The sequence below is a fragment of the Leptodactylus fuscus genome, chromosome 6, assembly GCF_031893055.1.
Source record: "Leptodactylus fuscus isolate aLepFus1 chromosome 6, aLepFus1.hap2, whole genome shotgun sequence".
Lineage (NCBI taxonomy): Eukaryota > Metazoa > Chordata > Amphibia > Anura > Leptodactylidae > Leptodactylus > Leptodactylus fuscus.
The window spans coordinates 56327578-56354559 of NC_134270.1; the positions used below are offsets into that span (position 1 = coordinate 56327578).

The window sequence follows — 26982 nt, forward strand, 5'->3', positions numbered from 1 at the left end:
AGAAACTTGAGGCATGATTCCAGCTGTAGAACTACAAGTTACAGCAGGTCAGAGGCCAGATTTAGGCTAAGGTCCCCAACTTACAGAAAAGCTGCTTTTTTTGCAGTGATTTATTGAGACAAAGCCCAGAGTGGCTTCAGAAGGAATGGGAAATATATAGGAAGTTCTTATACTTCTCCTTTCTGCGGAATACGCTACTGGTTATGGATCAAAAAACTGCAGCAAAACAAATTGCGGTACTATTCCGTTATCGGGCCAGCAGCAGCGCATTTCAGCACCAGCTTTCGGGACAGCAGTTCAGTTCAGCAGCGGGAATTACAATGACATCCGAGGACTGCTGGCCCGATGCTTGTGCCCAGTAGCCAGTACATCAATGACCCCCCCTCCATCTCCTCCTCCTTCCAGTGCTGCCCCCCAGCTCTCCTTACATCTACCCCGTACCCTCTCCCCGCCACATGACTAAGCCGATGCTGGCCCGATGATAGAGGCCGTGCTTGTGTGTAGTAGGCAGTACATCGATCGATGCCCTCATCCTCCTCTTCCTTCCAGTGCTGCCCCCCAGCTCTTCTTACATCTGCCCCGTACCCTCTCCCTGTAATAGGCCTCACCGTAAATCTTGAGCAATGAATGCTACTAGATAGCCGCCGGACGCTGCAGAAAGTTTGTCCCTCCGGCTCGCTGTAGCTCACCGTTCCTATAGTCGGCGTGTTTCTTGTCAGGGCCTGGATTGAGCCCCGGTGTCTTTCCTTTCGGTCTCGGTACTAGCGCTGAGGTGAGGCCTAGTCGTGTGGCGGGGAGAGGGTACGGGGAAGATGTAAGGAGAGCTGGGGGGCAGCACTGGCAGGAGGAGAAGGATGGGGGAGGGGGGTCATCGATGTACTGGTTACTGGGCACAAGCATCGGGCCAGCAGTCCTCGGATGTCATTGTAATTCCCGCTGCTGAACTGCTGTCCCGAAAGCTGCTGCTGAACTGCGCTGCTGCTGGCCCGATAACGGAATAGTACCCAAATTGCTTTTCCACATTGTGGGGTCTTAGCAGCTCCGCACCTTCCATGAGGCGACCTGAAGCGACCGCTTCAGGCGGCGCTATGCCAGGGCCCCGGGGAGGGTGGCATTTTTGCTTACCTAAGCCAGTCCAGGACAAGCTGTCCTGGACTGGCTTAGGGCTAGTTCACACGTAGGCAAAGGGGCGGATTTTGACAGCGGATTTCGCTTCAAAATCCGCCCCTTTACAATGGTAGTCTATGTAGACAACCGGGCTTTTTTTTTCCGCTAGCGGAGAAAAGAAGCGGCCTGCCCTATCTTCAGGTGGAAGCCGCGCGGCTTCCGCCCCCGGCAGCTCCCTCCTATCTCGGCTCATTCATTTGAGCTGACAGCGGAGGGGAAGACCGCGATGGTCGCAGCAGGCGGGTTTTGACAAGAGAGAGACGCGGCTCACCGCGTCTCTCTCGGTGTCAAAACCCGCGCGGGCAGTTCACGTGTGAACTGACCCTTTAGCGTCACCGAGCAGTGGATTGGGGTGGCCGGTGGAGCAGCGCTGCTCCAGCGGCCTCCCCGCACGCAGAGAGCAGGTCTTCTCTGTGCCTGCTAATGCCGCCCCGCTCCCTTTGCAACGCCCCACTCCCCTTCGCTCTGCCCCCTCTTCCCGGGGGGGGGGGGGGGGGGGCTTTCTGACGTCCGCGAAAAAGGCAGGTTCACCCCTGGGTCACGGCCAAGCTCACTGTGCAGCCCTACTCTTGGGGCCCCTTCACACGGCGTAAGCGCGCCGCTTCAAAACAGAGCCCATTGATTTCAATGGGAGGCGCGCGTATATCGGCATATATGCACGTATCACATTGAAAGGAATAGGGAAAAAAGCAGCCCATTCATTTCAATGGGGAGCGCTCGTATGCCGACTCCCATTGAAATGAATGGGATCTGCTTTGTACGCGCTGATTCTGAATGTGTTTTACGCTCAGAATCAGCTCAGCATATTCTTAGTGTGAATGCACCCTTAGGGTGCATTCACACTACGTATACTGAAGCTTATTCTGAACGTAAAACACATTCAGAATAAGCGGCGTATAAAGCAGCTCCATTCATTTCTATGGGAGCCGGCATACGAGCGCTCCCCATAGAAATGAATGGGCTGCTTCTTTCACTATGAGCATTCCCATTGAAGTGAATGGGAAGTGCTGGCGTGTACGGCTCGGCATGAACAGAGCTTACCGTACACGCCGCCACTTCTCATTCACTTCAATGGGACTGCTCGTGGTGAAAGAAGCAGCCCATTCATTTCTATGGGGAGCGCTCGTATGTCGGCTCCCATAGAAATGAATGGAGCTGCTTTATACGGCGCTTATTCTGAACGTATTTTACGTTCAGAATAAGCTTCAGTATACGTAGTGTGCACTGCGTTCACACGATGTAAAATGCAATATACTTTGCAATATACATTTTTTACTATGTCTCTCCCATGGAGAGAGAGAGACATTAAATCTCATACATTAACAACCCTATTCTGGGACCCTCTGAGGATGGCACAGTAAAGTGTAGGGCAATTTGAGGAAGACTCCTACCTCAGTTTCTGCTCCACCTTCTGGCCTGGTGAAGTCCCCAGCATAAAGATGAGAAGAAGAAGCAGCGTTTTTGGATTTCCGCTGCTGATGAGCCGCAGAACAATCAAGAGAGTGTCTTGTGCCAAGAATCTGCAGCAAGATTGGACATGATGCTTATTTTTACACAGTCCTGTGTCACTCTCTGCCTCCCATTGAATACAAGAAGCTGCCTGAAAGTCAGCACCCAATTCCTCTGTGTGAACTTACCCTAATGATCCAAACACTTCAGCTAAACTTGGGGTGCAATACTTAGTGGTTACAGACACTTCATGGTGCACAGTGCTTGGTGGTTGTAGATGCTCAGTTTTCAGGGATAAAAGTAGTGCATATAGCAAGACAAAAACTTTGTATTTATTTCACACCCTCTATTTAAATTAGTATACTGTGCTATTTTGTCTGGTAAAATGCCAGGCTGCCTATGCTGCATCACTTTTTATTGTACATATCATAGGACTGTTCCACTCAGTATTGTTGCCTCCTTAGTGGTCCCCACACAGTTCATTGCACCCTTAAGCTCTGTTCACACAACCAAGCCGAGATTAAGCCATGTGTCTTAAAATGTGCTTTCATTTTAAAACAACTTTTTGTAAATGAATAAGTCAGGTGAATATATAAAATGTTATCTTTATTTAAGAAATATGTTATTTTCTCATTGACGTAGCTAAAGTCTTCTGGACCCGGGTGCAAAGTTTGTCCAGGGCCTCCTTCCTACAGCGAATTCTTGATAATGGCGGTTACGGATACTGCAGCGATAGCTTGAAAGGGATAAAGCTTTAGTACCCACGACTATAGTTATCAAGAATATGGTGAGTGAGCAACATAGTGTCGGCATGTAAACAGGATGGTGGTACAGCAAACAGGTTCCTGATGTTGGAGCAAGTCTTGTCAGCCATATGTCATCATGATGTCATAGCCATAATTGGTTTGAGCTGCGGTTTTCCAGCGAATCTCTCCATACAATCTGTCACAACCATACCCAGAGGCAAATTAAGGCTATCATGGTCTCTGGACTCTATGAAGGTTGTGGGCTCTGCACCAGTTTATTTTCTTTTTCTTTAATTATTTGATGCTTACTATGTACATACAATATCAGAACTAAGCTTACTACATACATATGGAAGTAAGAAGTTTAGTACATAGATACAATACAAGAACCAAGCTTACTACATCCCCCATACTCTGGAACTCCTTACCAAGACACATAAGACTGACCCCCACAATCACAGGCTTCAAGAAGGCCCTGAAGACTCACCTATTCAGGAAGGCCTACAACCTCCAATAACACTATCACCGCACTGCCATCTGTACAGTCTCCCCCTCTCCTTCTGTCTCTACCCCCCTTCCCTCATAGATTGTAAGCCCTCGCGGGCAGGGCCCTCTACCCCACTGTGCCAGTCGGTCATTGTTAGCATTATATCTACCTGTATATTCTGTGTATTGTATGTAACCCCCAAATTGTAAGTAACCCCCAAATGTAAAGCACCATGGAATTAATGGTGCTATATAAATAAATAAATAATAATAATAATTACTACATAGATGTGGCACATGAACTAATTTTGCTGCTAAGATCTAGTACTGGAACTAAGCTTACTGCATTGATATAGTACCACAGTGGCATACAGAATGAAAGTGTGTCTCCCCCTTCTTGACCTATAAGCACCGCCCAACTGGGATTGTTCATTTATTAGAAAACCCTTGTCTCAGTTCTGCAGAGGTATTAGATTATGAAAAGGACAAGCTGCTCTAACCTGTCCAGCTGCATGTCCCTAGTGCTCGGACAGCTGGTCTAAATTGAAAAAAAAAAATACAAATTCCAGAAGAGGCCCAATTGTATAAGCCCCGGCACATACCTACACCAGCCACCACCACCACAAGAGCCATCCCTAGATGCAGCAGGATTGCGGAGTGCAGCAGGAGGTATAATGTAGTAGAGTGGTGCAGTGGTCCACACCTGACTTGTACTCTGCCACCAGTCATCAAAGGAACCTCACATACAACAGCTGACTCTGCACGGCACTGAGGTCATCGTACACAAGCAGTTATCAGAGAATCATGCAGACCACGAGTCCTCCATTATTAACACATGCACTGTAGCTTTCATACATAGCTATTTCCAGTTAAAGGTGCACAGCCCCTGCAAACATAATGCTACATAGTAGGTCAGCCAGATAGTCAGCCCCAATTGACTTCACTGATTAACTAAAGTACGGAATATAAATGTTAGAGTGTGGTTCACATTTAGAGATGGTTTTCTCCAACCACCTCTTTTGATCTCCGTATATATTGTTAAGAGATAAACTAATTGATGCACATAACCTATATTTGCACATGAAATCTGTCACATCAGCTCAGATTTGTGATTTTAAAGTTTTTAACATTAGTAATTGAGATGTATTTTCTGCAACCAGCATTCAGGTTACAGCAGTATCATGTACATCTTGGCTACACTGCATCCTATGGTGTCAATATACAAGGTGCAGTCCATCTGACTCTTTTGCCATATTACTGGACATCAGTGGTCATGACCTTAGATTGGGTTATACACTGTACATGAATACGCCCCCTTAAAAGGAAATATGTTGCAAGGTAATGACCCATTGTTTAAATCAAGTTATGTTAACAACATTTTTAAGACTTATTGGTGAGGTTTCTAATTTTCCATGTTATCTATATTTAAAATAAATAATCAGAAAAATCTTTGCAATTTCCAACTCTTGCCACTAAGCCTACTTGATTTTAAAAAAGTCATAGGTCATTTTTTGTTAACATATATCCTTTAAGAGCACAGTAGTTGTAGTATCAGGTCAGGATTTCCTGCATCCAGTAACACCATGAAACTACCTTCAGCGTATCTGATGTAATGTAATACAAACATGGTGCTTATTGCAAAAGATGCCCAAAGGTTACATTTGGGCAGTGATACCAGAAGATGTTCTGTACTCTACCAGCAGTGATTCAATTATGATAGGCTCTCCAATGTGAATGCTTCCTGTCATCATGAATGTCAGAGATATCTGGATGACTGATTTAATTCAATTTGTCTTTGCACAAGCACAATAAGGACTCCCCAGACATCAAAACATTTCCATGGGGTTGTAGAGAATCCACAGTATACACAGTCAGAGGAGGATTATGAAAGGATGATCTCTGCGATTGACTGCCAGGGAGGCCTAAGAGGTGAAGGAACAGGAGCCATTGAGTGGCAAAAAAGGGGCAGCTACTTGGCAGTAACTATCAGATATCTTCTCCCTATTTTAGGAGTCTACAATATAGGAGACAAAGCTAAAAAAGGACTGTATGCAGAGACTACATATAAGCATTGAAGAGCCTAGGCAAATCTTCATTCTTTGGTACTTAAAGAAAAAAATGCCATTAGCTTCTCAGTAGGCTCAATATTATTAAGGCTTCATATCTGTGCATGGGTTGCCATTTGGGAAGTCCACTTGGGGATCCCCTGAACGGAAACCTAATCCACATAAAAAAGTGGTTACCTAAGAAAACCTGCGGACCCCATAGACTATAATGGGGTCCGCGTGGTATCCACATGAAAAATGTGGAGCGAAAAGTGCTGCTAGCAGGACTTTTATATGTGGAGAGGGGAATGGAATGGCTGAATGCAGGTGTGAACTGGGCCTAAGGAAGACAGGCTTGTATCTCAAACTTCAAAAGACATAAAATAAGGAATCACACAGTGCATGGGAACAACCATATAAAAACATTTATTCTGACACTAAACAGATTAGAAAAAAAAAAAAAATGTAGATATGGACAACACATAAAGACAGCAACTAGAGTGGGTCCAGGCCGAGCAAATATCTACATCCTCTGCTGGAAAGTGCATCTCACACGTTGTAGGAAGAGGACGACACATTTCCCCCATGACCGGTCCAGTTAGTGTGAATGTAATGTCCAGGGTTGGAAAGGAGCTCGTAGGTATGAGCCCCAAAGTAATCTCTCTGAGCCTGAAAGTGAAAAATACAGAATTGCTTTAAGTAATATAATCGGGTTGGCCAATTAATACCAAAATAACCAAACCCAAAAGTTAGCGCAATTAATCTATGAGAACTTGCTAACATTGGATATTTCTATTATTCTGCATCCATGACATCCTGTCTCACTCTGCCATTGGCTAAAGGTTATGATACTAAGGGCTTGTTCACAGGGGGCAGATTCTGATGCCGAATCCAGCTCAGAATCCACCCCCTCACAACAGAAGTCTATGTAGACCGCCAGCTTACTTTTTTCCGTGAGCGGTATGTTCCAGCTCACGGAAAAAAAGAAAGGAGCTGCCCTTTCTTCAGGTGGATTCCATGGCTGAGTCAGCCCCGGCGTCCGCCTCACGACAGCACCCTCTGGACTAGGCCCATTCATTTGAGCCTACTCCGGAGGGGGAAGCCACGACTGTCGTGGTAGGCGCATTTTGGTCCAATTCTGATGCGGCTTCCCACATCAGAATCAGGACCAAAATACGCGGTCCCGTGTGAATGAGGCCTAACTGTTCGCTATCCCATCAGTATCACTGATCTGCGACTATCCAAAAGTTAACCCTTTCGCTGCCAGGCACGTACACTGTACGTGCTCCCAAGGTGGCACTTCAGTAGCCGAGGACGTACTTAGTACGTCCTCCCTACTAATGCCGATATCTCTGGACTGCATCAACATATCTTGATGCTTTAAAATTCATTTTAAAGAAGAGACTCTCAGCTTTAAAATGATACCAGGGACTTGATGATTTTACTTACAGTCTTGGAGCCATTGACTGTTGAAAACACTATTTGGCATTGAGATCCAACTGCAGATCTCAATTGCCGACAGCGTTTCAACAGTGAATTTCTCCAAAACTGTACATCCAATCATCGAGTTCTTGATATCATTTTAAAGATGAGATTCACCTCTTTAAAATGCAATTGAAAGCATCAAGATATGTTGATGCAGTCCAAAGATATAGAGCTCCAAAGTGTCCCCCCCCCTCCTGTCTAAGCAAGCAATTTGCGAACTAACAAGAAAGGGAGAGGGACACGGAGCAGCCCAGCAGAGAGAGAGAGAGAGACAGAGAAACGATCTCTCTCACTGCATAACTTGTATGTGACAGCAGGAGGGGGGTGGCAGGGACTCTATTGTCCCTATTAACCCTTCTCCTGCCAATCAGAGTATACTATACATTTGTCTCTGATTGTCACATACAGTTATAATGTAATTCCCCCCTGAGCTTTTCTAGTGGGGTATTCTTATGTTATACCTCCTGAACATAACCAGGAAGTTTGTTGGCACTGTGACCCAGACGTTTACCATTGTCCAGGTCGCAAGCCAAAAAAAAAAGTCGCACCAAACACACACAACATATACATAAAGTCGCAAATAAAGTTTACATTTCACCCAATCCCTGTCCTGTCTATACCTGAGCTTTCTACAGTAAAATACGTCTCTAGTGATATCCGTTACACACTAAAATAATAGTAATAACGATTATCACTAGAGATGAACGTATAGATTGCTAAAATTATTATAGGGGGATGGAAAATAACATTTTTAAGTAAAGTCCTATTTAATTTGCATGCACAAAATGGGATGGCGCATTTCTGCGATTTTGGCGATTCTTTAACACCCGCCCCTGTAAATATATACATGTGTGGTATGTATGAACTCCTCACATATTGCAGTTTTATGGACAGTTCATTATGTTTGCAGAAAGGGATTTCTTGAGCCGCACTTTAGTGGCAAATTTTAATTTTTGCGCAATATTTGCTAGCAATCTCTGTTTGCGGCAAAGTTGAATGAAGGTGGTTGTATATATAAACTATTAAATTGTGTTTTTATATACGGTATGCTGTGTACTCTGAAAAAAGTTAGATTTTGGTATCACAGTCACAGTTTGGTAGGTGCAGTATAGCTTTTTAACATATTAGTGAACAACAGCAAAATCCTGCTTGTCTTCTGTATTCGGGTTTTTGGGAGGCCGAGCTCTTGTTGTAGTTGATGTTTGCGGTACATATAGTATATATACACATTGTATACACCATAAGCTATTATTTTAAAAGTATTTTATATATGAATGTGAGATTGAACATGAGTTTTAGGTGCAAATATGTGTTTTAGCGTATTTTTTCAAAAAATTATTTGTGTTGGTCGCAAAGTTGCATGAAGGTGGATGTGGCTATCGATGACCCATTAAGACATTTGTAATCTTCAGATTGTCTACTTTCAAAAAATATATAGGATTTAGGGGTTCACTTACTTTTCATGGTGTGTAATCCCTACATTTTATAGGATGATACTTTTTTAACATTTCCAGCTTCAAAGCAGAATTTTGTTCCTTCCAGTTCTAGCGATTTTCTGAAGACACGTGCATGCGGGTTCAGGCCATAGTGATATGTATGAACTCTGCACATGTAGAACTCTTATTTTTAGGAGGTTTGGTGCATTTAATTTTTTGTTTGGTTTCCGCTTTCAACAACTAATATACATTTATTTGCATTTTTTCATAAAACATTCACTTTAAATCAAATTTGCATGAAGGTGTCTGTTCGTATACAGTACCAAGTGGCATTCTGACAATGCTGCAGGTGTCTACTTTAAGAAAATATATAGGTATGGGGGGTTGGATGCTTTTTTAATGTTGCAATTTAGGTTTGATTTGTCCATCTCAAAACTGTGAAAATTGCTCTGGCTACTGGAGGTGCAAAATTTCCAGAGACCCTTGGCAGCGAAAAGGTTAATGTCAGTGGCATAGAAATATAAGTCCTGGTATGTAAATAAGGGAATGTCCAAAAATGATAATTCATTGATATAATCGAGGTAAAACGTTCAATTAATCATAATTTTGAACATTTAGATTTTGGACATTTTGGATTTTGGACACATCAGCCCTATAATATAACATGACACATCACTGTGCATTAGTCCCTTAACATGACATCACTAGGTGAGTTATCCCTCTGTATAAAAAGGTCCAAAATAATTGTACTCTTTTCAAGTTCTGAATTCGCTGCTTAAAGTGGTGATGATACAATGGGACCCCATGGTTACTTGCTATGTCCTCCAACAATGACATAAAACAGTGAAAAGCATTCATGAACTTTACAGTATACAAGCACTCTTACCTGGATGAGATTTGCTGGTAACATTTCATGCCTGTAGCCATCATAGAATGACAATGCTGTGGTGAAGCATGGCATAGGGATACCATACTGCACCCCAGTGCTTACCACCCGGCGCCAGGATTCCTGGGGAATAGATTGATACAACCACAGTGAATAGGTGTATATAGCTAGGAGGTCCTGGGCCTCATAGCAATAAATTACATCTAATTTATCAGACAACTGTTATTTTATTAAACTGGAGGATGTCTCAGGTCTCAAGCTTTGTACCACTTACAAATTTATGCAAACATCAGCATTCTGCAGGCGCTAAGATTTCTGCAAGGATCAAGTAACTTATGAAGTGAATAAGATAACATAGTGTGATGTTTTATAGACCCCTCCTCAGTGCTCACCTGACAGTTATGCATCTCTTTTTTAAAGAAATCATCCAGTAAAAGGTTTTGAAGATCTGGATTCCTGTCAAAGGCTTCTTTGATCTTACCCAAGAACACACTAGAAGATGACACAAAAGATACTGTTAGATTTCTATCCATCGAATATATCATCTATATCAAATCTGCAGGGGTCCAATTGCCGGAAGCAGACTGCTTTGTTCCCTGTGCAGTGGCCATGCTGAGTTACTGCAGCTCAGTCCCTACAAAAGTGGACTGAAGCTGAATAGCATTAAAGGGGCTCTATCACCAAATTAAGCTGATAGAGCCCCCACATATGTGTGAATAGCCTTTAAAAAGGCTATTCAGGCACCGTAAATGTTATATTAAACTACCCCCCCAGTTTTAAAATAATACCCTAAAACAGAATATGATCAACTTACCCATCGTGCACGGGGGGGCGGGCATTCAGGGTCCGCCGTCTTCTTCAGCCACGCCTCCTCTTCCAGCGATGTCCTCGGGTCCCGTCTAACTCACGAACTGACATTGATAAAAAATGGCGCGGGCACATGCGCAGTAGAAGCAGCATGCTACTGCGCATGCACCGGCGCCATTTTTTAACAATGTCAGTTAGCTAGTTAGACGGGACCCGAGGACATCGCAGGAAGAGGCGGCGTGGCTGAAGAAGACGGCAGACCCTGAATGCCCGCCCACCGTGCACGATGGAAAGTTGATCATATTCTGTTTTAGGGTTTTATTTTAAAACCGGGGGTAGTTTAATATAACTTTAGCAATGCCTGAATGGCCTTTTTAAAGGCTATTCACGCATATGTGGGGCTCTATTAGCATGATTGTGCTGATAGAGCCCCTTTAAATCTGCATATTCTGTTCTCCGATTAGCAGTTGGTTAGAACAGCTGACCAGTGGGGGTCCCAGTAGGAGAAAACGTCAGTATCAGATCGGTGGTAGTCTGACAAACCAGAACCCTTCTAATCTGATATCGCTTGCTGAGAATCCCTACATACAGTCACTACAAAATAACTGAACTGTTTGTCTGCTCGCCTCCCCATATAGATGTGCTTACCTGCGAATAATGCAGCCTCCTCTCCACATCATTGCAATTCCTCCATAATTTAACTTCCAACCAAACTCGGTTGCTGCTTGACGGAACAGAATGAATCCTTGAGTGTAAGAAATGATTTTCGATGCATATAAAGCCTAGAGGAAAAAACAAACGCAAAATTCAAAAATTTGGAAATATTTGTCATCTTTGCATCAGTTGGTTCAGTGCCTACAGAGCGCTTGCTACGGTGACTTACACATAAATATATATTTACATCTCATTACATCTGTTTTATTTGTCCATTGAGAAGATGCTACGGTTTTTGCTACATACTTTGCGGATGTCTTCAAGGAATGCCTTCTTGTCTCCCTTAAATGGAACCTGTTTTGGTCCTTGTAGCTGCTTGCTTGCCACAATCCTTTCACGCTTGAGAGAGGACAAGCAACGTGCAAACACTGCTTCACCTGTGGGATAATGGACAAATGTAAGAGTCGTTTCCCACCAACACGCTTAGCCAGGTTTTCACTAGTGTTTCTGTGCTGCACATTATAACAGGATTTCCCTATCCTGACTTGTTGCTTCTCTATTATTATTGCTTTTAACCCCGAGCGGCCTGCAGCATCATCCCGCAGAACTGGTTTCATGGTGACACAATTAAAGTTGTGCTTCCTGGTGGGATTGCGCCACTACAACTAGTAACCAGGGGAGTGGGCAGGAAGTTATTTCAAGAAAATGTAATCCTCCCACAGCAAGGTATGTGGCTTCTTACTGCAATGTCAATTTACTGTCTTGTGTAAGGTTTAGTAAGAAGTTCCTCTTAGTTGTTTAAATACAGTAGCATTCTGATGATCCATCGCTGGATTAAGAGGTTATATCATGAAAGGATTTCTCAGTTTTAGGTTACTAAGTGTATATAACTAGATCAATGAAGTTCTACAACTTTCTCGTAGTCTATGTATAGCTAAGTGCTGTACATGGGCTTTTCCTGAAAGTTCCCATAGAAATTAAGAGTGATGGCGCACATTTTTGGTTATAGGTAGCCACACAGACTAGCCATAGAATGAGCTGAGAGAGCTCACATTGGTGTATTAGGAGACAACATACTGCTGTCTCCTAGGTTCTTGCATCTATCAGGGAAGCCAATGTTGTAGATCACATTACTTCCTACAGTGTTGACGAACATCCTGGAGACTGATGGCTTAGACACAAGAGCAGGATATTAGATCTCCTTTTATACAGATATGTGCAGCCTTCAGCACAGATACAGCTATTAAGAAACAGAATCTGCTATACATAAATTTATAGAAAAACACTCCTGCAATATAATTCACAACTGACTTTGGAAGGAAGGACCCATTTAAAGGGTTTGTCCAAGATTACAACTGATAAGCGTCTAATCAGCAAGGATTCTATTTCTGGCCCCCCTTCCCCAAATAAAAACATATCTAGTGTGAGCACTACTGTATTCAAACAGTTAACACAGGACTCCCTTTCTTGCACTTGGTGGGAGTCCCAGTGGTCAGATCCTTCAACCAATCAGACAATAAAAATGAGTGTCACCAGAACCCAGCCCCCACTTAGGGTCAACTGAATCAAATACGGTTTCCTCCTTGTGAATCAGAGATTTCACCACTTTTGCCACTACACAAATGAACTTTTTGGAGCAACAAAGATGTTGTCATTGCTGTAAGTGGTAAGTGGCAATGCTGTAGTGATCCTAAAGACCTCATATGAATAATGACAAAACGGCAGTATCAAGCCCGACCTCTTTAGGGGCAACACGGTGGCTCAGTGGTTAGCACTGCAGCCTTGCAGCACTGGAGTCCTGGGTTTGACTCCCGCCAGGAACAACATCTGCAAGGCGTTTGTATGTTCTCTCTGTGTTTGCGTGGATTTCCTCCCATTCTACAAAGACATACTGATAGGGAAAAAAAAAGTACATTGTGATTCCAATGTGGGGGCTCACAATTTACATTTAAAAAAAATAAAAATAAAAATCTTGGCAATGGAGGCACAGATTCACAAACGGGAGATATTTGTCTGATTCACATGAGCCTAAGTTTCTATCTGTGGGGCTCTTTGGTTCTGGTGACAAACTCACTTTAACGATGAAATACTGTACATGGTCCCTATTTACTGGAAAAAAAAATACATTAATTACATGTCCTTACCAATTAGAGTAACTGGAACCCCAAAATCTAGAGCAGAGATTGCTGTCCACTTTCCTGTGCCCTTCTGACCGGCGGTGTCCTGAATCTTAGGGAGCAGGTGCTTTCCATCAGTGTCCTGGAATTTAAGAATGTCGGCCGTGATCTCAATCAAGAAAGAGTCCAGCTCGGTCTTGTTCCACTCTTCAAAGGTCTGAAAGACAGAAATTATTACAACACTGTGCATGCAAAACGTAGAAAACCATTTTTATTCCTTGACAGTTTCGTCATCAGCACTAGATGTACAGATCATGCATACAGGTATTTATCTACCAACTTCTAAATTTACCTTTGCCATCTCTTCTTGTTCCATCCCAAGGATGTCCTTCATCAGGTGATAAGCCTCACAGATCAGCTGCATGTCACCGTATTCAATCCCATTGTGAACCATTTTCACAAAATGTCCAGAACCTTCTTCACCCACCTGCCCAGAGACACAGTTTTAGAGTATGGTGGTCAGTCTTATTGTGTTTAATATGAAGTGATCGTGTCCTTCTCTCAAGTGCCTACCTTGTACCCTCAATAGCCTTCCTTGTACCCCCTTTAACTCCCCCCTCCCTTTGGTGTTTGTTACCCCCCCCCTATCTTCTTCTTCTTCTCTCTCTTCCCGGTGTCTCTCCTTTCTTTCTTTTTCCTTCCTACTTCCCCTTCCTCTCTCCCTTTACCCTTTGCTCCTATTATGGCCGGACTTCTCCTGGGGATCGGGGTTGTTGTTGTTTTTGCTTTTATTATTATTTTTATTCACATGTACGATTTGTACTTGTGTTTTTCCTTTTTGTGTTTCTTTTTGTTTATTGGTCTGTTTCAGGCCTTGTTGTACTTAAAATTTACAATAAAACTTTGAATTGAAAAAAAAAATATGAAGGGCTGATGATCAGGATAAAAGCCAAAAGGAGTATCTATTATCTACACTTACATAGAGCAACCTCTGTTAGATGGCCATAAAGGAGTTCAACCAGCAGAGGCTCAAAACTACCACAAAGCATATGGGGCAGTGTATCAGGATGGAAACCCCATCACAAAATGGCTCTCCTCCACCCATGCCAGCATCTGCAGATCGGTCAAGGCTGCCATTGCAGTGCATGATAGGAGTGTGTCTACACAAGCTCTGTGTCTACAGTAGGACATCAACTGTTTCTTTCTTTTACCTATTAAAGGGGCTGTCAATTTTTTTTTTATCATTTGCATTTTTCCCCATATTGCTTTTAGAAGCATCCTGCAAAAATGGGCAGATCACAGGCTGTTCTGCTGGGACCCACCAGAGATCAGGTGTAAACTGAGGGGGAATCTGTAATTCATTCCTTTGCAGGGCCATCACAGGGAAACTGAAGAATTACACAATGCTTCTAATGACAGCAAAAACATCCTGCCATTACAGACTTTTAATAGTGATGATCTAGCCTGCAGTTGAACTGAGGCTGATCTACAGTAACCTGGCCAAGACATTACGCAGTGGACAGAGATGTGTGCGTATGGATATGTCCACTGTGTAGTCGCTGCACTGCACTGTAGTCCTGCATGTCCAACTTTGTGTCTGGTTAAAAAAAAAAAAACGGTTTTGCTGCGGAGAGCACAAAACGCTCACGGCCAGACACTTTACCGACCCATTCATTTGAATGGGTTTGAAAAATGCCTGCAGGTTTCTGTCTCCTGTCCAGTTTTAGACAGGAAACAGAAACCTGAAAGCGGAGACCCCGGGTGCAGATGTGAACAAGCCCTGACATTGATCTTTCTGAGATGCTCCTCTGCCCCTAGACACCTCTCTCCCCTGACCATACCCTCCTCCTTCTGCGGTCTTGTTTTTTGACTGCCTCTGCTTCTCTCCTCTTTCACCTACCTGAGTCATTACTGATCATACACTGTAGGTCACTTAGTGCGACCACACTCATAGGTAATTGAATTTTTCTTGATAAGTTTTGGATATTTAATAGTCTCAGACTCTCTGGATTTTTTGTCCTAGACAGCCTTGTATTGTTGCAAATGCCGAAATCTAAACGGCAGGCATGCATTTGTTTTGAGTTGTATTGTTTTTATGTGAAGATTCTTCTCAATAAAAAAAAATAAATAAATAAATAAAATGATTGAATCATAATAATAATTTTACAGAAAGTCATACTGGATCATTTGTCTATGGCCGGAACTACATGAACATTCACTTACCCAGTCACAGCAAGGCTCCTTCCCAACTTTAGCAGCGATGCTCTGGAAAATGTCCTTAATATAAGGCCTGTAAAGAAGAGAGAAAACCCTGAGTATACGGTTGAAATTGCCAATGCAATACAGAAATCCAAATATAGTAATGTAATACTGGTAAACCCATATCAAGCAAAAGGTTACATTAGAATTATATTACAATGGAGTGCATCAGCATTTTTTTTTCTTGAAAGTCCAGTTAAAGGGAGGCTGTCAACAGGCAAATTGCTATACCTTATAGGGCTGTTTCTATACTTTCCAAAGATGCCCTTCTTATTCTACATTGCAGCTCCATTTTCATGAAAATCAGCATTTTTATGCATATTAACTGAAAGAGCTTTAGGGGAGTTTCTTCTTCTGCCGGGTTTTACTCTCCGCTTTAGATTATCGCCCCTATCTGCCGCCCAGTTACGCCAGCCATTGCTCAAGTCACACTTTGCCTGCATTTAGGGGTGATTATCTAGAGCGGATAACAAAGTCCTGGCAGGAGAAGAAACGCCCTTAAAGAACTATTTTAGCTAATTTGTATAAGAACGTAACTCTGATTTTCATGAAAAAGGAGCTGCAATGCAGAATGAGAAGGGCATCTATGATAAGTGTAGAAACAGCCCTATTAGGTACTGTCAGTCTGATACGGATTTCCCTTTCCTTGGTTTTCAGGTCATGCTGTGTTCCAAAATCATGGCTGTCATTTATTTCCCATCCTATGGCATTTATCTCAATCCAACTTTAATGGCATGAAACAAATAAAATCCAAAAACTATAATCACAGTAAAGCAATGCAGTTTTACTTTGTGACAGTTTTAGGAAATTTTGATTACTCCTACCAAGCCTCATTGTCTCCACCAGGCATTAGAGATGGTCCATATCTGGCCCCGTCCTCTCCTCCACTAACACCGCTGCCAACAAACCGGATGCCCTTGGCTTTCAGCTCCTTACAACGCCTCTAAAAACATAATAAAATGATATAGTACATATTCTGCAGGTGCAACCATCCTGTAAACATGGCGGCCATGATAGAAACCTACCGTGCTGTCCCTGTACTCCGAATTGCCGCCATCAATAATGATGTCACCGGGTGAAAGCAAAGGAACCTGCAAGTATAAAACAAGATCAAGTTACAAACTAGCAAGAAATGCAAAGATCAGATGACTCAGGAGAATTGTATTTACATCTGGCAGCAAGGGAAATCTTACTAAACTGGCCAAGTCAATAAGGTGTGCGCACTGGGATGGGGCCTGCATCAATGGTGTATATTTGCAGACTGACTAAATGTTGATGGAGGTGCAATTGGTCAAGGTGGATTTATATTGCACTGCCAAAGCAAGGAGTAACTTATTGTCCTGGTAGAGCAATATAAACCAATCTTTACCAAACGTACCTTTATCAAATTTGCTCTCCCCAAGAGCCAGCCCTACTGGAACAGATTTTGCATTAGGGCCCAGAAGCTGATAAGGATATTAATACATACCAGACTATTGATGAAGTCGTCTACTGCCTGCCCGGCCTTCACCAACATCATAATCCTCCGAGGTTTCTTTAGCTTACAGACCATTTCTTGTAAAGAATGAGCCCCAATCACCTTGGTGCCTTTAGCTTCATTAGCCAGGAACTCATCAACTTTGCTAACCGTTCGGTTAAAAGCACAGACCTGGGGGGGGGGGGGGGGGGGCAGACAAATATAGTCACATGTAACCTATACAATGGTGTATACCTTACTTTGCATTTCTTTTAACTGCACATACTAGAAGGATGGGTCCCCACGGGCCGGAAGCGCCGCAACTTGCCTGCGGAGGCAACTCCGCAGGAAAAATCATGGCGTTTTACAGTACTTGCAAAGTTTTGAAAATCGCAGCATGTCAATGAGAGTAAGTTCACATGGGGTTTTTTGGTCAGGATTTTGAGGCCATATCCGCTTCAAAATCCTGACCAAAAAGACGGCTCCCATTGAAATCAATGGGAGCCGGTCAGTTCTTTTTTCCGGGAGCCGTTTGTTCCGGCTCCCGGAAAAAGAAGCGACATGCTCATTCTTTCAGGTGGATTCGCCTTGCGGCATCCGCCTGAAGACACTCCCTACCGACTAGGCCCATTCATTTGGGCCTGATCCGGAGTGGAGTGCGCAACTGGATGCCGGCGGCCTCCAAAAAACCCCATGTGAACTTACCCTGATATCTACGGAAACGCCGGCGGCTTTCCCAAAGATATAATTGTAAGGCTGAGTTCACACAGAGTTTATTGGTCAGAAATCTGCCTCAAAATCAGCCTGATTCCTGACCAAAAAACTCCTTTTGAACTCAGCCTAATAGAAAGTACGCGGGGAAAAACTATATAAACTTTCTGTTCAAAGCACTGCGGGAAGAACTGCGATGTGTTCACGCCGCTTTAGCGCGCCGTTTCCGGCCCGTGGGGCCTTAGCCAAAAAGAGTTTTCTGAGAGGTAACTATTGATAACTTATCTTTTCAAGAGGCAATCTATATCTGTCCATGACACTAAAGCTGCAGTGGTGTTCACTTCACTGGCAAGTAATGTTCCGTTCATTTGTCACATGGCTTATTTCCAGCTCAGTACCTTTCAAGGGAATGGGGCTGAGTTCAAATATCAAGAACAGCCCCTATGCAACATACAACACTGTGCATGGCATTCAGTGAAAAGGATACAGTGCTTCCCTGAACACCATGGCCTGTTCAAGCTGATCAGTGAGGGCCCTGGGTATCACACCTCCACTGATCAGATATTAATAACCCATCTTGAGGATATATTAGAGTAGTAAACTCTCAGAAAGCCTCTTTAAAATCTACCCTACCTGTATTTGAAGTGTATTTCCATGCAATATTTAGCTCCCTGTCACAGGGGAAAAAAAATTCTTTTTTGGTGGTGAATTAACATAAACCTAGCACTCAGTTGACAGCTGAAGTGTATGACCATAGTTATATATTACGATGACATACAGGAAGCCCAGAAGAATCCTGGCTCTCCGGATCAGTACTTTAAGGTCACATCCACATATACAGATGTAGCAGAGGTAACCAAAACGTCTGCAATTGGATAAACTACTGCAGTGTGATATCTTATCACAGAAGAATAAAAAACAAAGAAAAGTTATTGGAAAAACATTTTTCAATGACTTTTCATTGTTTTTTATTGTCTTCTGCGCAAAGATATCACACTGCAGTAGTTTAACCAATTGCAGAAGTTCGGGTTAGCTCTGCTACATCTGTGTTTGTCTGTGTGTATGTGTGTATGTATGTATGTATACGTCTCCTTCCCACGCTTCCATTCTTCACAATGGTATACGGCAGTGGTTTCCAAGCTGTGTCTGGCTCGCTGTTGTAAAACTCGAGCAGTCATCCTGTCCTATTGGGAGATGTTGTATTGCAACAACTAGGTGGCCACAAGCTGAATTTCATTAGCACAGGACACCTACAAAGTATGTTAAATGTCTGCAGATTTATGCTTGAAATTGCTTACATAGGACTTGCATCATTTTTTTTTTCACATTTTATTGGCTCACATTATTTGCCAAGCAAGGAAGTCACCCAAGAGCTGAGCATTACAGAACCCAGCCATGAGCCAATGCCACGTTTCACCATCTCACTACTTACCACATAGCCATGGTCGTTCATGTTCAGGATTAGGTTCTGGCCCATCACAGCCAATCCAATGAGAGCAATATCAGCTCTGGAGAAAAAAAAGAACATGACAATCACATTTACAGGGCCTGGAGGTTACGTGAGAACAAGGCGTGGTACATTAGAATACGCACCCAGCCTGAACAAGCAGTAGTCAATATGTATGAGAACCTGCACAAAGAGACTCATCTGGCTCATTCATTTTGGGTGTTGATTTTGGAAAGGCCCAGCAGCTAAGGGAACCTTAACACATAGGGTGGACAATAAAACGGCTTCATGCCTTTGTTATAAATGCCATGTCCTACTTTCTTATCTTACTACAGATATAATACTGAACCTCCTCTATTAAGAAGTTAGCTACTTCTTCTCACTGCCATCACCGCTGTTTTAGGCTTCATGCACACAACCAATTTTGTATTTAAAGATCCATTATCCTGGATCCGACCCATTGAGATCAATGTAAAAAAAATGGAATACACTCAGAATACAAAATCAGTGGTGTGCATGAAGCCTTATATATTCCAGCACTCTGGGGAGTTTCAACCCTCTCCAAAACTCCTGTAACTTTATAGACTGTACATAGGTGGAGGCTGTGATCTGTTGGACACATTATGGATATTTGGGCATCGACAGTCAACCATGTCTTTGCACAGTCAGAGAGAAGACAGCAAGGCAGTGGTCATGAGTGTGTGTGTGTGTGTGTGTGTGTGTGTGTGTGTGTGTGTGTGTGTGTGTGTGTGTGTGTGTGTGTGTGTGTGTGTGTGTAAGGGGGTTAGTGTTTTTGTGACCAACTGCCTGGAAGACCAAAGAGTAAGTGGATGCCAGAAAGACCAGATCACAAAAAGGGGAGCCGAGAGTGAAAATGAATTGGCAGTAGATGGATATGGACAGCTACTTCTTGCCCCTGTAAACTGAAGGTGGGAGGACAAACACTGGGTCTGCATGAAAAACAAAACTGTACAAAAGGGTCATTATTTAGGGTTAGAGTAGGAATTCTCCTAGAGGGATCCAATATACAGTGATATGCTCTTCAGAAGACCACTCTTCTTGACAGATTTCTTCAGTGAGGAACTGTTGGAAAGCCATGCAGGAGACCAATAATGATGGGGCCATCCTTAACTAAGAAATGTGCAGGTAATCCGGGAAGTAAGAAAGAGTTGGGGACAATGGTTAAGTGTGTGGGTTGTAGTGAGTTGTATACAGAAGCACAACTAAATTACTAGTCCTAGTCTAGGCTTGGTTCTGTGTAATATACTGATGTGATACCTGGTCCTGTGTCATATACGGTACTGATGTGATACCTGGATCTGTGTAATATGCTGATGTGATACCTGGTCCTGTGTAATATACTGATGTGATACCTGGTTCTGTGTAATATACTGATGTGATGCCTGGTCCTGTGTAATATACTGATGTGATGCCTGGTCCTGTGTAATATACTGATGTGATGCCTGGTCCTGTGTAATATACTGATGTGATCCCTGGTCCTGTGTAATATCCTGAGGTGATCCCTGGTCCTGTGTAATATACTGATGTGATACCTGGTCCTGTGTAATATACTGATGTGATACCTGGTCCTGTGTAATATACTGATGTGATGCCTGGTCCTGTGTAATATACTGATGTGATGCCTGGTCCTGTGTAATATACTGATGTGATGCCTGGTCCTGTGTAATATACTGATGTGATGCCTGGTCCTGTGTAATATACTGATGTGATGCCTGGTCCTGTGTAATATACTGATGTGATGCCTGGTCCTGTGTAATATACTGATGTGATGCCTGGTCCTGTGTAATATACTGATGTGATACCTGGTTCTGTGTAATATACTGATGTGATGCCTGGTCCTGTGTAATATACTGATGTGATCCCTGGTCCTGTGAAATATACTGATGTGATGCCTGGTCCTGTGTAATATACTGATGTGATCCCTGGTCCTGTGTAATATCCTGAGGTGATCCCTGGTCCTGTGTAATATACTGATGTGATACCTGGTTCTGTATAATATACTGATGTGATGCCTGGTCCTGTATAATATACTGATGTGATGCCTGGTCCTGTGTAATATACTGATGTGATCCCTGGTCCTGTGTAATATCCTGAGGTGATCCCTGGTCCTGTGTAATATACTGATGTGATGCCTGGTCCTGTGTAATATACTGATGTGATGCCTGGTCCTGTGTAATATACTGATGTGATGCCTGGTTCTGTGTAATATACTGATGTGATTCCTGGTCCTGTATAATATACTGATGTGATGCCTGGTCCTGTGTAATATACTGATGTGATGCCTGGTCCTGTGTAATATACTGATGTGATGCCTGGTCCTGTGTAATATACTGATGTGATGCCTGGTCCTGTGTAATATACTGATGTGATGCCTGGTCCTGTGTAATATACTGATGTGATACCTGGTCCTGTGTAATATACTGAGGTATCACTTGTTTTCTATGTAATGGGTATTTGTGTGAATATAAAGAATGCTGCCCTTAAGCCCCCTTCTATCCCAGTTTTCCCAGATGGCACACTGACCCATGCATTTCTATGGGCCCATACACATGACCGTGAATGACACAGTTGCATGTGTGGCCCGACAGTCCGGGTCGCAAAATATAAAACAGGCCCTATTCTTGTCCGATTTTGCTGCCCCTATTCATTCAATGAAAGGGGCCACGGAAACAAGGCCGATGCATGGGCGGCACATGGGTGACATCTGTGTGTCGCCCAACCGCCGCCCGTGCCGTTCATTCACGGCTTTTGGGTAGCATGTGGTGTACAATCAGCTAAAGGAGGTATGGCTACTCTTTACCGCATATCTCTCTGACTGAGACAAATCCAGATTGACTTAAAGGGACAGATATACATATATCCATCTGCACGTATTTGGCCTATAAAGGTGCTGCCCTTTTTGTGCAGTCATTGTGTATACAGAGACAGCCAGAAGCAGGCATGACACAGCATGCAAAAAACCTACAAGAACAAACATGGGCACGAAGGTTTAACCCTGTTGTGCCTGTATAGAATTAAAGTGTACAGTATTACTAATACCTGGATTACAATATGACATGCCGCACCTTCCTAAGGTAGAAAACGTTGCTTCCTTGTTTCACAATACTAGTTACAGCAACTAAAATGTCCTTCTCTAAGGTCCCTATAAAGAAGCCCCCCACACCCACACACAACAAAATAAAAACATATCACCTGAAAGGATTCCGGATTTCCAAACTACACGACCACTATGGGCAGCCATTGCTGTGCCCTGAAAGGTAGTGTAACAACTGTCTGCATACACAGATATAGGGGTCCATGCACACAATCAGGATTTTACATGTTAATTTAGTTATTTTTCTGGAGCAGATATCAAATAAACGGCTTCCTGAAAATCCAACCAAATCCACGCCAGTGTGCATGTGAATCCGGATTGTGTGCAGGTGCCCTAACATTGGGATGGATCTAGAAGTCGCCCAGATCACCACTACATAATTTTCTCTTTGTTGTATTGTTCCCTACTACTCTGCCAGTGTGTCATAGTTGTTCCATACATGAACCAGGAGGCACTGTATGAGCATGTATTCTGGATACTGTACATTCCATGCTTTCTAGAAGATGGATGATCCAACAGGTGTATAAATAAAGAGTGGAGGAGGGGGCACTTCCTGCTGATCTGATTACCAAACAGGATTATTGCTTCCTTGGGAAAATCCACACTGTCATGTTACATCACGGCTACAAAGAGACCAGTTATTCTAAGGGACAGCAATGGACGGACTCCTCTACTATGATGGTTACTCACTATAAACACTTTATATGCTGACACTAATCCTCTGATATCTGTAGGGGGAGCACTTCACTACTCCTCACACTAGATCTGTGTCTTCCATAATAGCATTTAGTGGTGGTTAGTGTCAGACTGGGGTACCTACTGTACCAGCACAAATTATTCTGGGGGCCCATTATACAGATACAGGCATATATTATCTGACATTCCCAAATTCCTAAAATGTTGCCTACAGAAATTCCTCTTTACAGCAGTAGCTTGCTGTCTAGCCCTTACATCTGATTGTTTGTGCCCTGGGGTCCTGGCAGTAGTCTGCTGTCTGCCTCTGCCTTGGACCCTCTGAGCTCTTTGATCCACAGATATGTCATCAAACAGTGACGAGTCTCAGGCAGCAGAGACACTGCAAGATGATGATTGGAGTTGGATTGACAAGATAGGGCCCGGGAAGAGAAGATATTGGTTGGGCTGACTCTACACTTAGAAGTCATTTCAAGCACCCAGTTTGTCTACTGTATATAAAAATAAACTGGGTAGTTTCTTTAACACTGATATAGAGAGACCAATATTATTCTTTGTATAATAAAAAGTTGTACAATTTTCCAATATACTTTCTGTATCAATTCCTCACAGTTTCCTAGATCTCTGCTTGAGCTTATTCATTCTACTTACTCCCAATGGATAAAAATCAGTCCATAGTCATGTGATGGACACAAAGGCATTGTATTTTCTTCACCAATGAAAATAACCTATGCAAAATGTGACTTGTCACTATGATGCAGGGAGTTCAATTCATATAGCCACGTTTAACCTTAGAAATTCGGACTGTTTTTGCTGGATAGCACTCCGCCATGTGAATCTGGCCTTAAGCCTTATTCACATGAGGGTTTGGTCTGTGATTTGCATCAGCGTCTGTAAACTAAAACCAGGAGCAGACAGAAAACACAGAACGGAAGCACAGCTTTCCATTATATCTTACCTCTCTCGTCTCCAGTCCTGGTTTTGGCTTACAAACACTGATACAAATAAGATAAAATAAGATGGCCGAAAGGAAAAGTTACTTTATGGCAAACATTTTACAGAAGCAGCAGATACAGTGCTTAAGATATCAGGAGTTAGCATGGTTTGTGGTGGGCCAAAATGTGATCTCTAGACTGAAGGGGGTCATATGGAGACCTTCTAAATATAGAGAAGAGATCTCTGTGTCCAATACTGTGCTGCAGCAGGAATACTGCAATTCTAAGGCATTAACCAAGGACCACTTGAGACTGAAGATCACGGGGGTCCCTGCAAAGCCATGTTCTTGATGGTAAATTAATTCGATATATAATATTATCCATATCTAGAAATTCTCTATAATCAGGTAAACTTCTAAATAACATATCACTGGATACTTCCATAACTATGGATATTGCAATTTTTGTATTTTTTTTTTTTTTTTGCCACTGCTGGAATCGCAGGCTACATTCTTGGATTTCTTCACAGATGTCAATGAAGTGCTGGAACTGATGGCACAAGGAGAGAAACGCGTCGATAACGCATATTGGACACATAGCAGATCAAGTGCTGATCTGACAACTGCGATCACGCCATGGAAAGTAAATAATCACACAAGTGTTAGGATTTTGTGCCTATTATGATCAATGGCTACTCTTACACTAGGTTCAGTGTGAACCTAGCCTTATCTGCAATTATTGACATAACATATCCATTGAGTACAATTGAGAGAAAAAAAAAAACATAGGCAGCACATAAGCCACAGCAGTCAGTAGTGTAGCTATAGGGGGTGCACATGTAGAATAGAGCAACTATGACACTGGTGAGGGCTGCACAGCTTCTTGTATACTGACACTCAAGCATGAGCGGATATAGACAGCTGAGGGCTCCTGTGCAATAACAGTTAGGGGCCCCTTGTTCTCCAATATCGTAGCATACAGCCCCCCTCTCTAACAACCAGGAATTGTTAGCCATTAAGTTAGATAATTCCCCACATTCTAATAGTAAAAACCTTCTATTATGGTGATCGAGCCCCCTAACCTACAGGGCCCCTGTGCAGGTACACAGGTTGTACAAATGGTATGCCCCCCCCTGTACTGGGGGCAAGTGATGTGACTTTTGTCAAGGTTAACAATCTGCAGATTGCAACCTGGGTCTATCTATGTGTTGCAAGACTTTGGGGGCCATGTACATTAGACAAGAGCCTAAATAAGCCAAAGCAGCTGTAGAACTACAAGTCTCATCATGCCCTGCCAGCCACCCAAAGGCTAAGCAGCGGGATGCTAGGCCTTGTAGTTCTATCACAGCCGGGGCAGTGGTCACACACAGTAGCCGCTGGGGGATGACACTCCCATCAGGACCAGGCTGCTATAAGAATACGATATCAGATCAGGATCCGTGCAGACCCGGAGGAATTACGGACTGATCCGCAGGGAATCCTAGAAGGAGCTGATCACGTGACCCCCCTTCCCTGTACTGGACGCCGGGCACTCACTCTGCCATGGTGACAGCTCAGGTGATGTCAGAAGTCCCCGGATGTAACGCTGCTGCTTCTTCCTCTCACTGCTGTGTGACAGAACCACGGACTTCAGCCCAAGTTGTTCTCTGAAGCCACCTGACGTCACGCCGTGCCCCTCATCCATTGGCCCTACATCAGGCGAAGGGCGTGGCCTAGATGTTAGTCATCCTATTACCGGGGATGGAGGCTCGTCAGGCAGTGCGCGGACCAATCAGACCAGAGCAATCATAGGCCGAGTCATTAACCCTCTCCCTACTGCCAGAGAGGGCAATGACATAGCAAGTGGCAGCTCCTTTACCCATAGCCTGTAAATGTGAGTGTGCTGATGGCTCAGGGCGAAGCTATAGAGTTCTGGCTGACTGAAGCAGAGCATAGGAAATGTTATCTTCACTGTAAACCAAGACCCCATGTGCAGTGTAATACCTGATATGTGCAAGTCCCAGAGGTGTAACCTGCACCTATACAAAGAACAGAGGGCCCTAATAGAGAGTCACACACTTCATGGCTACCAATCCATTTATTCTCTGCCTAGTAATGGCACCAGCTCATTCATCAGGTTGTGGCACCCCTATCTGACTTGTAAAATAAAGGCATGTAAGTCACAGCTGTCCTCACCCCCAAACTGGTCAGCACTAAATCATACATGGGACAAGCCAGATTTGCATAGATTGTCCCAAAAATCTGGGACTGTTGGCAAGTATGATTTTGATGTAGGTGCAAATGTCAGAGGACTGGAGGTGGATTTGGGGGGCATTTTTGAGGTCCCAAGCAAAGTTATGTATGGCCTAATACATACCTCCCAACTTTTGAAGAACCGAAAGAGGGTCAAAATGTGCCCACACACAGTATAATCCTCCTACAGTCACCCATAAATTATATGTCCCCCCTGTATCTCTCACCGAGTTTCCTTTACACCCTTCATCTGCCCCCAGTTTCATGTCCCCCCTCCATCTCTGCCACCAGATTCATGTCCCCCCCCTCCATCTCTGCCCCCAGATTCATGTCCCCCCCCTCCATCTCTGCCCACAGATTCATGCCCCCCTCCATCTCTGCCCACAGATTCATGTCCTCTCCATCTCTGCCCCCAGATTCATGTCCCTCCATCTCTGCCCCCAGATTCATGTCCCCCCCTCCATCTCTGCCCCCAGATTCATGTCCCCTCCATCTCTGCCCACAGATTCATGCCCCCCTCCATCTCTGCCCACAGATTCATGTCCTCTCCATCTCTGCCCCCAGATTCATGTCCCCCCATCTCTGCCCTCAGTGTCATGCCGTCCTCTCCTTCATCTGCCCCCAGTTTCACGTTCCACCTCAGTGTACACATTACACTTACCTTCTCCTCGTTCCCCCGCCGCTCTCTGCGTGCCTCTCTTTCTCGCACATAGTTGTAGACGCGATGTGACGTCATCACATCACGTCTACACAGCCAGTAGCGTGCAGCGGCGAAGCAAGGAGCTGACCTGTGACAGCTCCTTGCTTTAGCCGCGCATGTGTTCAACTCGGGACATACCTCCCTCCAACCGGGACCG

At 43.7% G+C, this 26982-nt stretch overlaps 1 protein-coding gene across 1 annotated transcript; it reads right to left on the reverse strand.

The window, feature by feature from the left end:
- Positions 1–6303: 6303 nt before the first annotated feature.
- On the reverse strand, positions 6304–25566 carry PGD (phosphogluconate dehydrogenase). Its single transcript, XM_075280044.1, has 13 exons — positions 25430–25566; positions 19137–19212; positions 17006–17185; positions 16563–16628; positions 16362–16480; positions 15502–15568; positions 13631–13765; positions 13306–13495; positions 11468–11598; positions 11156–11289; positions 10093–10192; positions 9701–9823; positions 6304–6562 (listed from the first exon to the last, which is right to left on the reverse strand). Exons 1-13 carry the CDS (start codon positions 25435–25437, stop codon positions 6443–6445), a joined length of 1449 nt encoding a protein of 482 aa, XP_075136145.1. The 5' UTR covers positions 25438–25566; the 3' UTR covers positions 6304–6442.
- Between the last annotated feature and the right edge of the window lie 1416 nt (positions 25567–26982).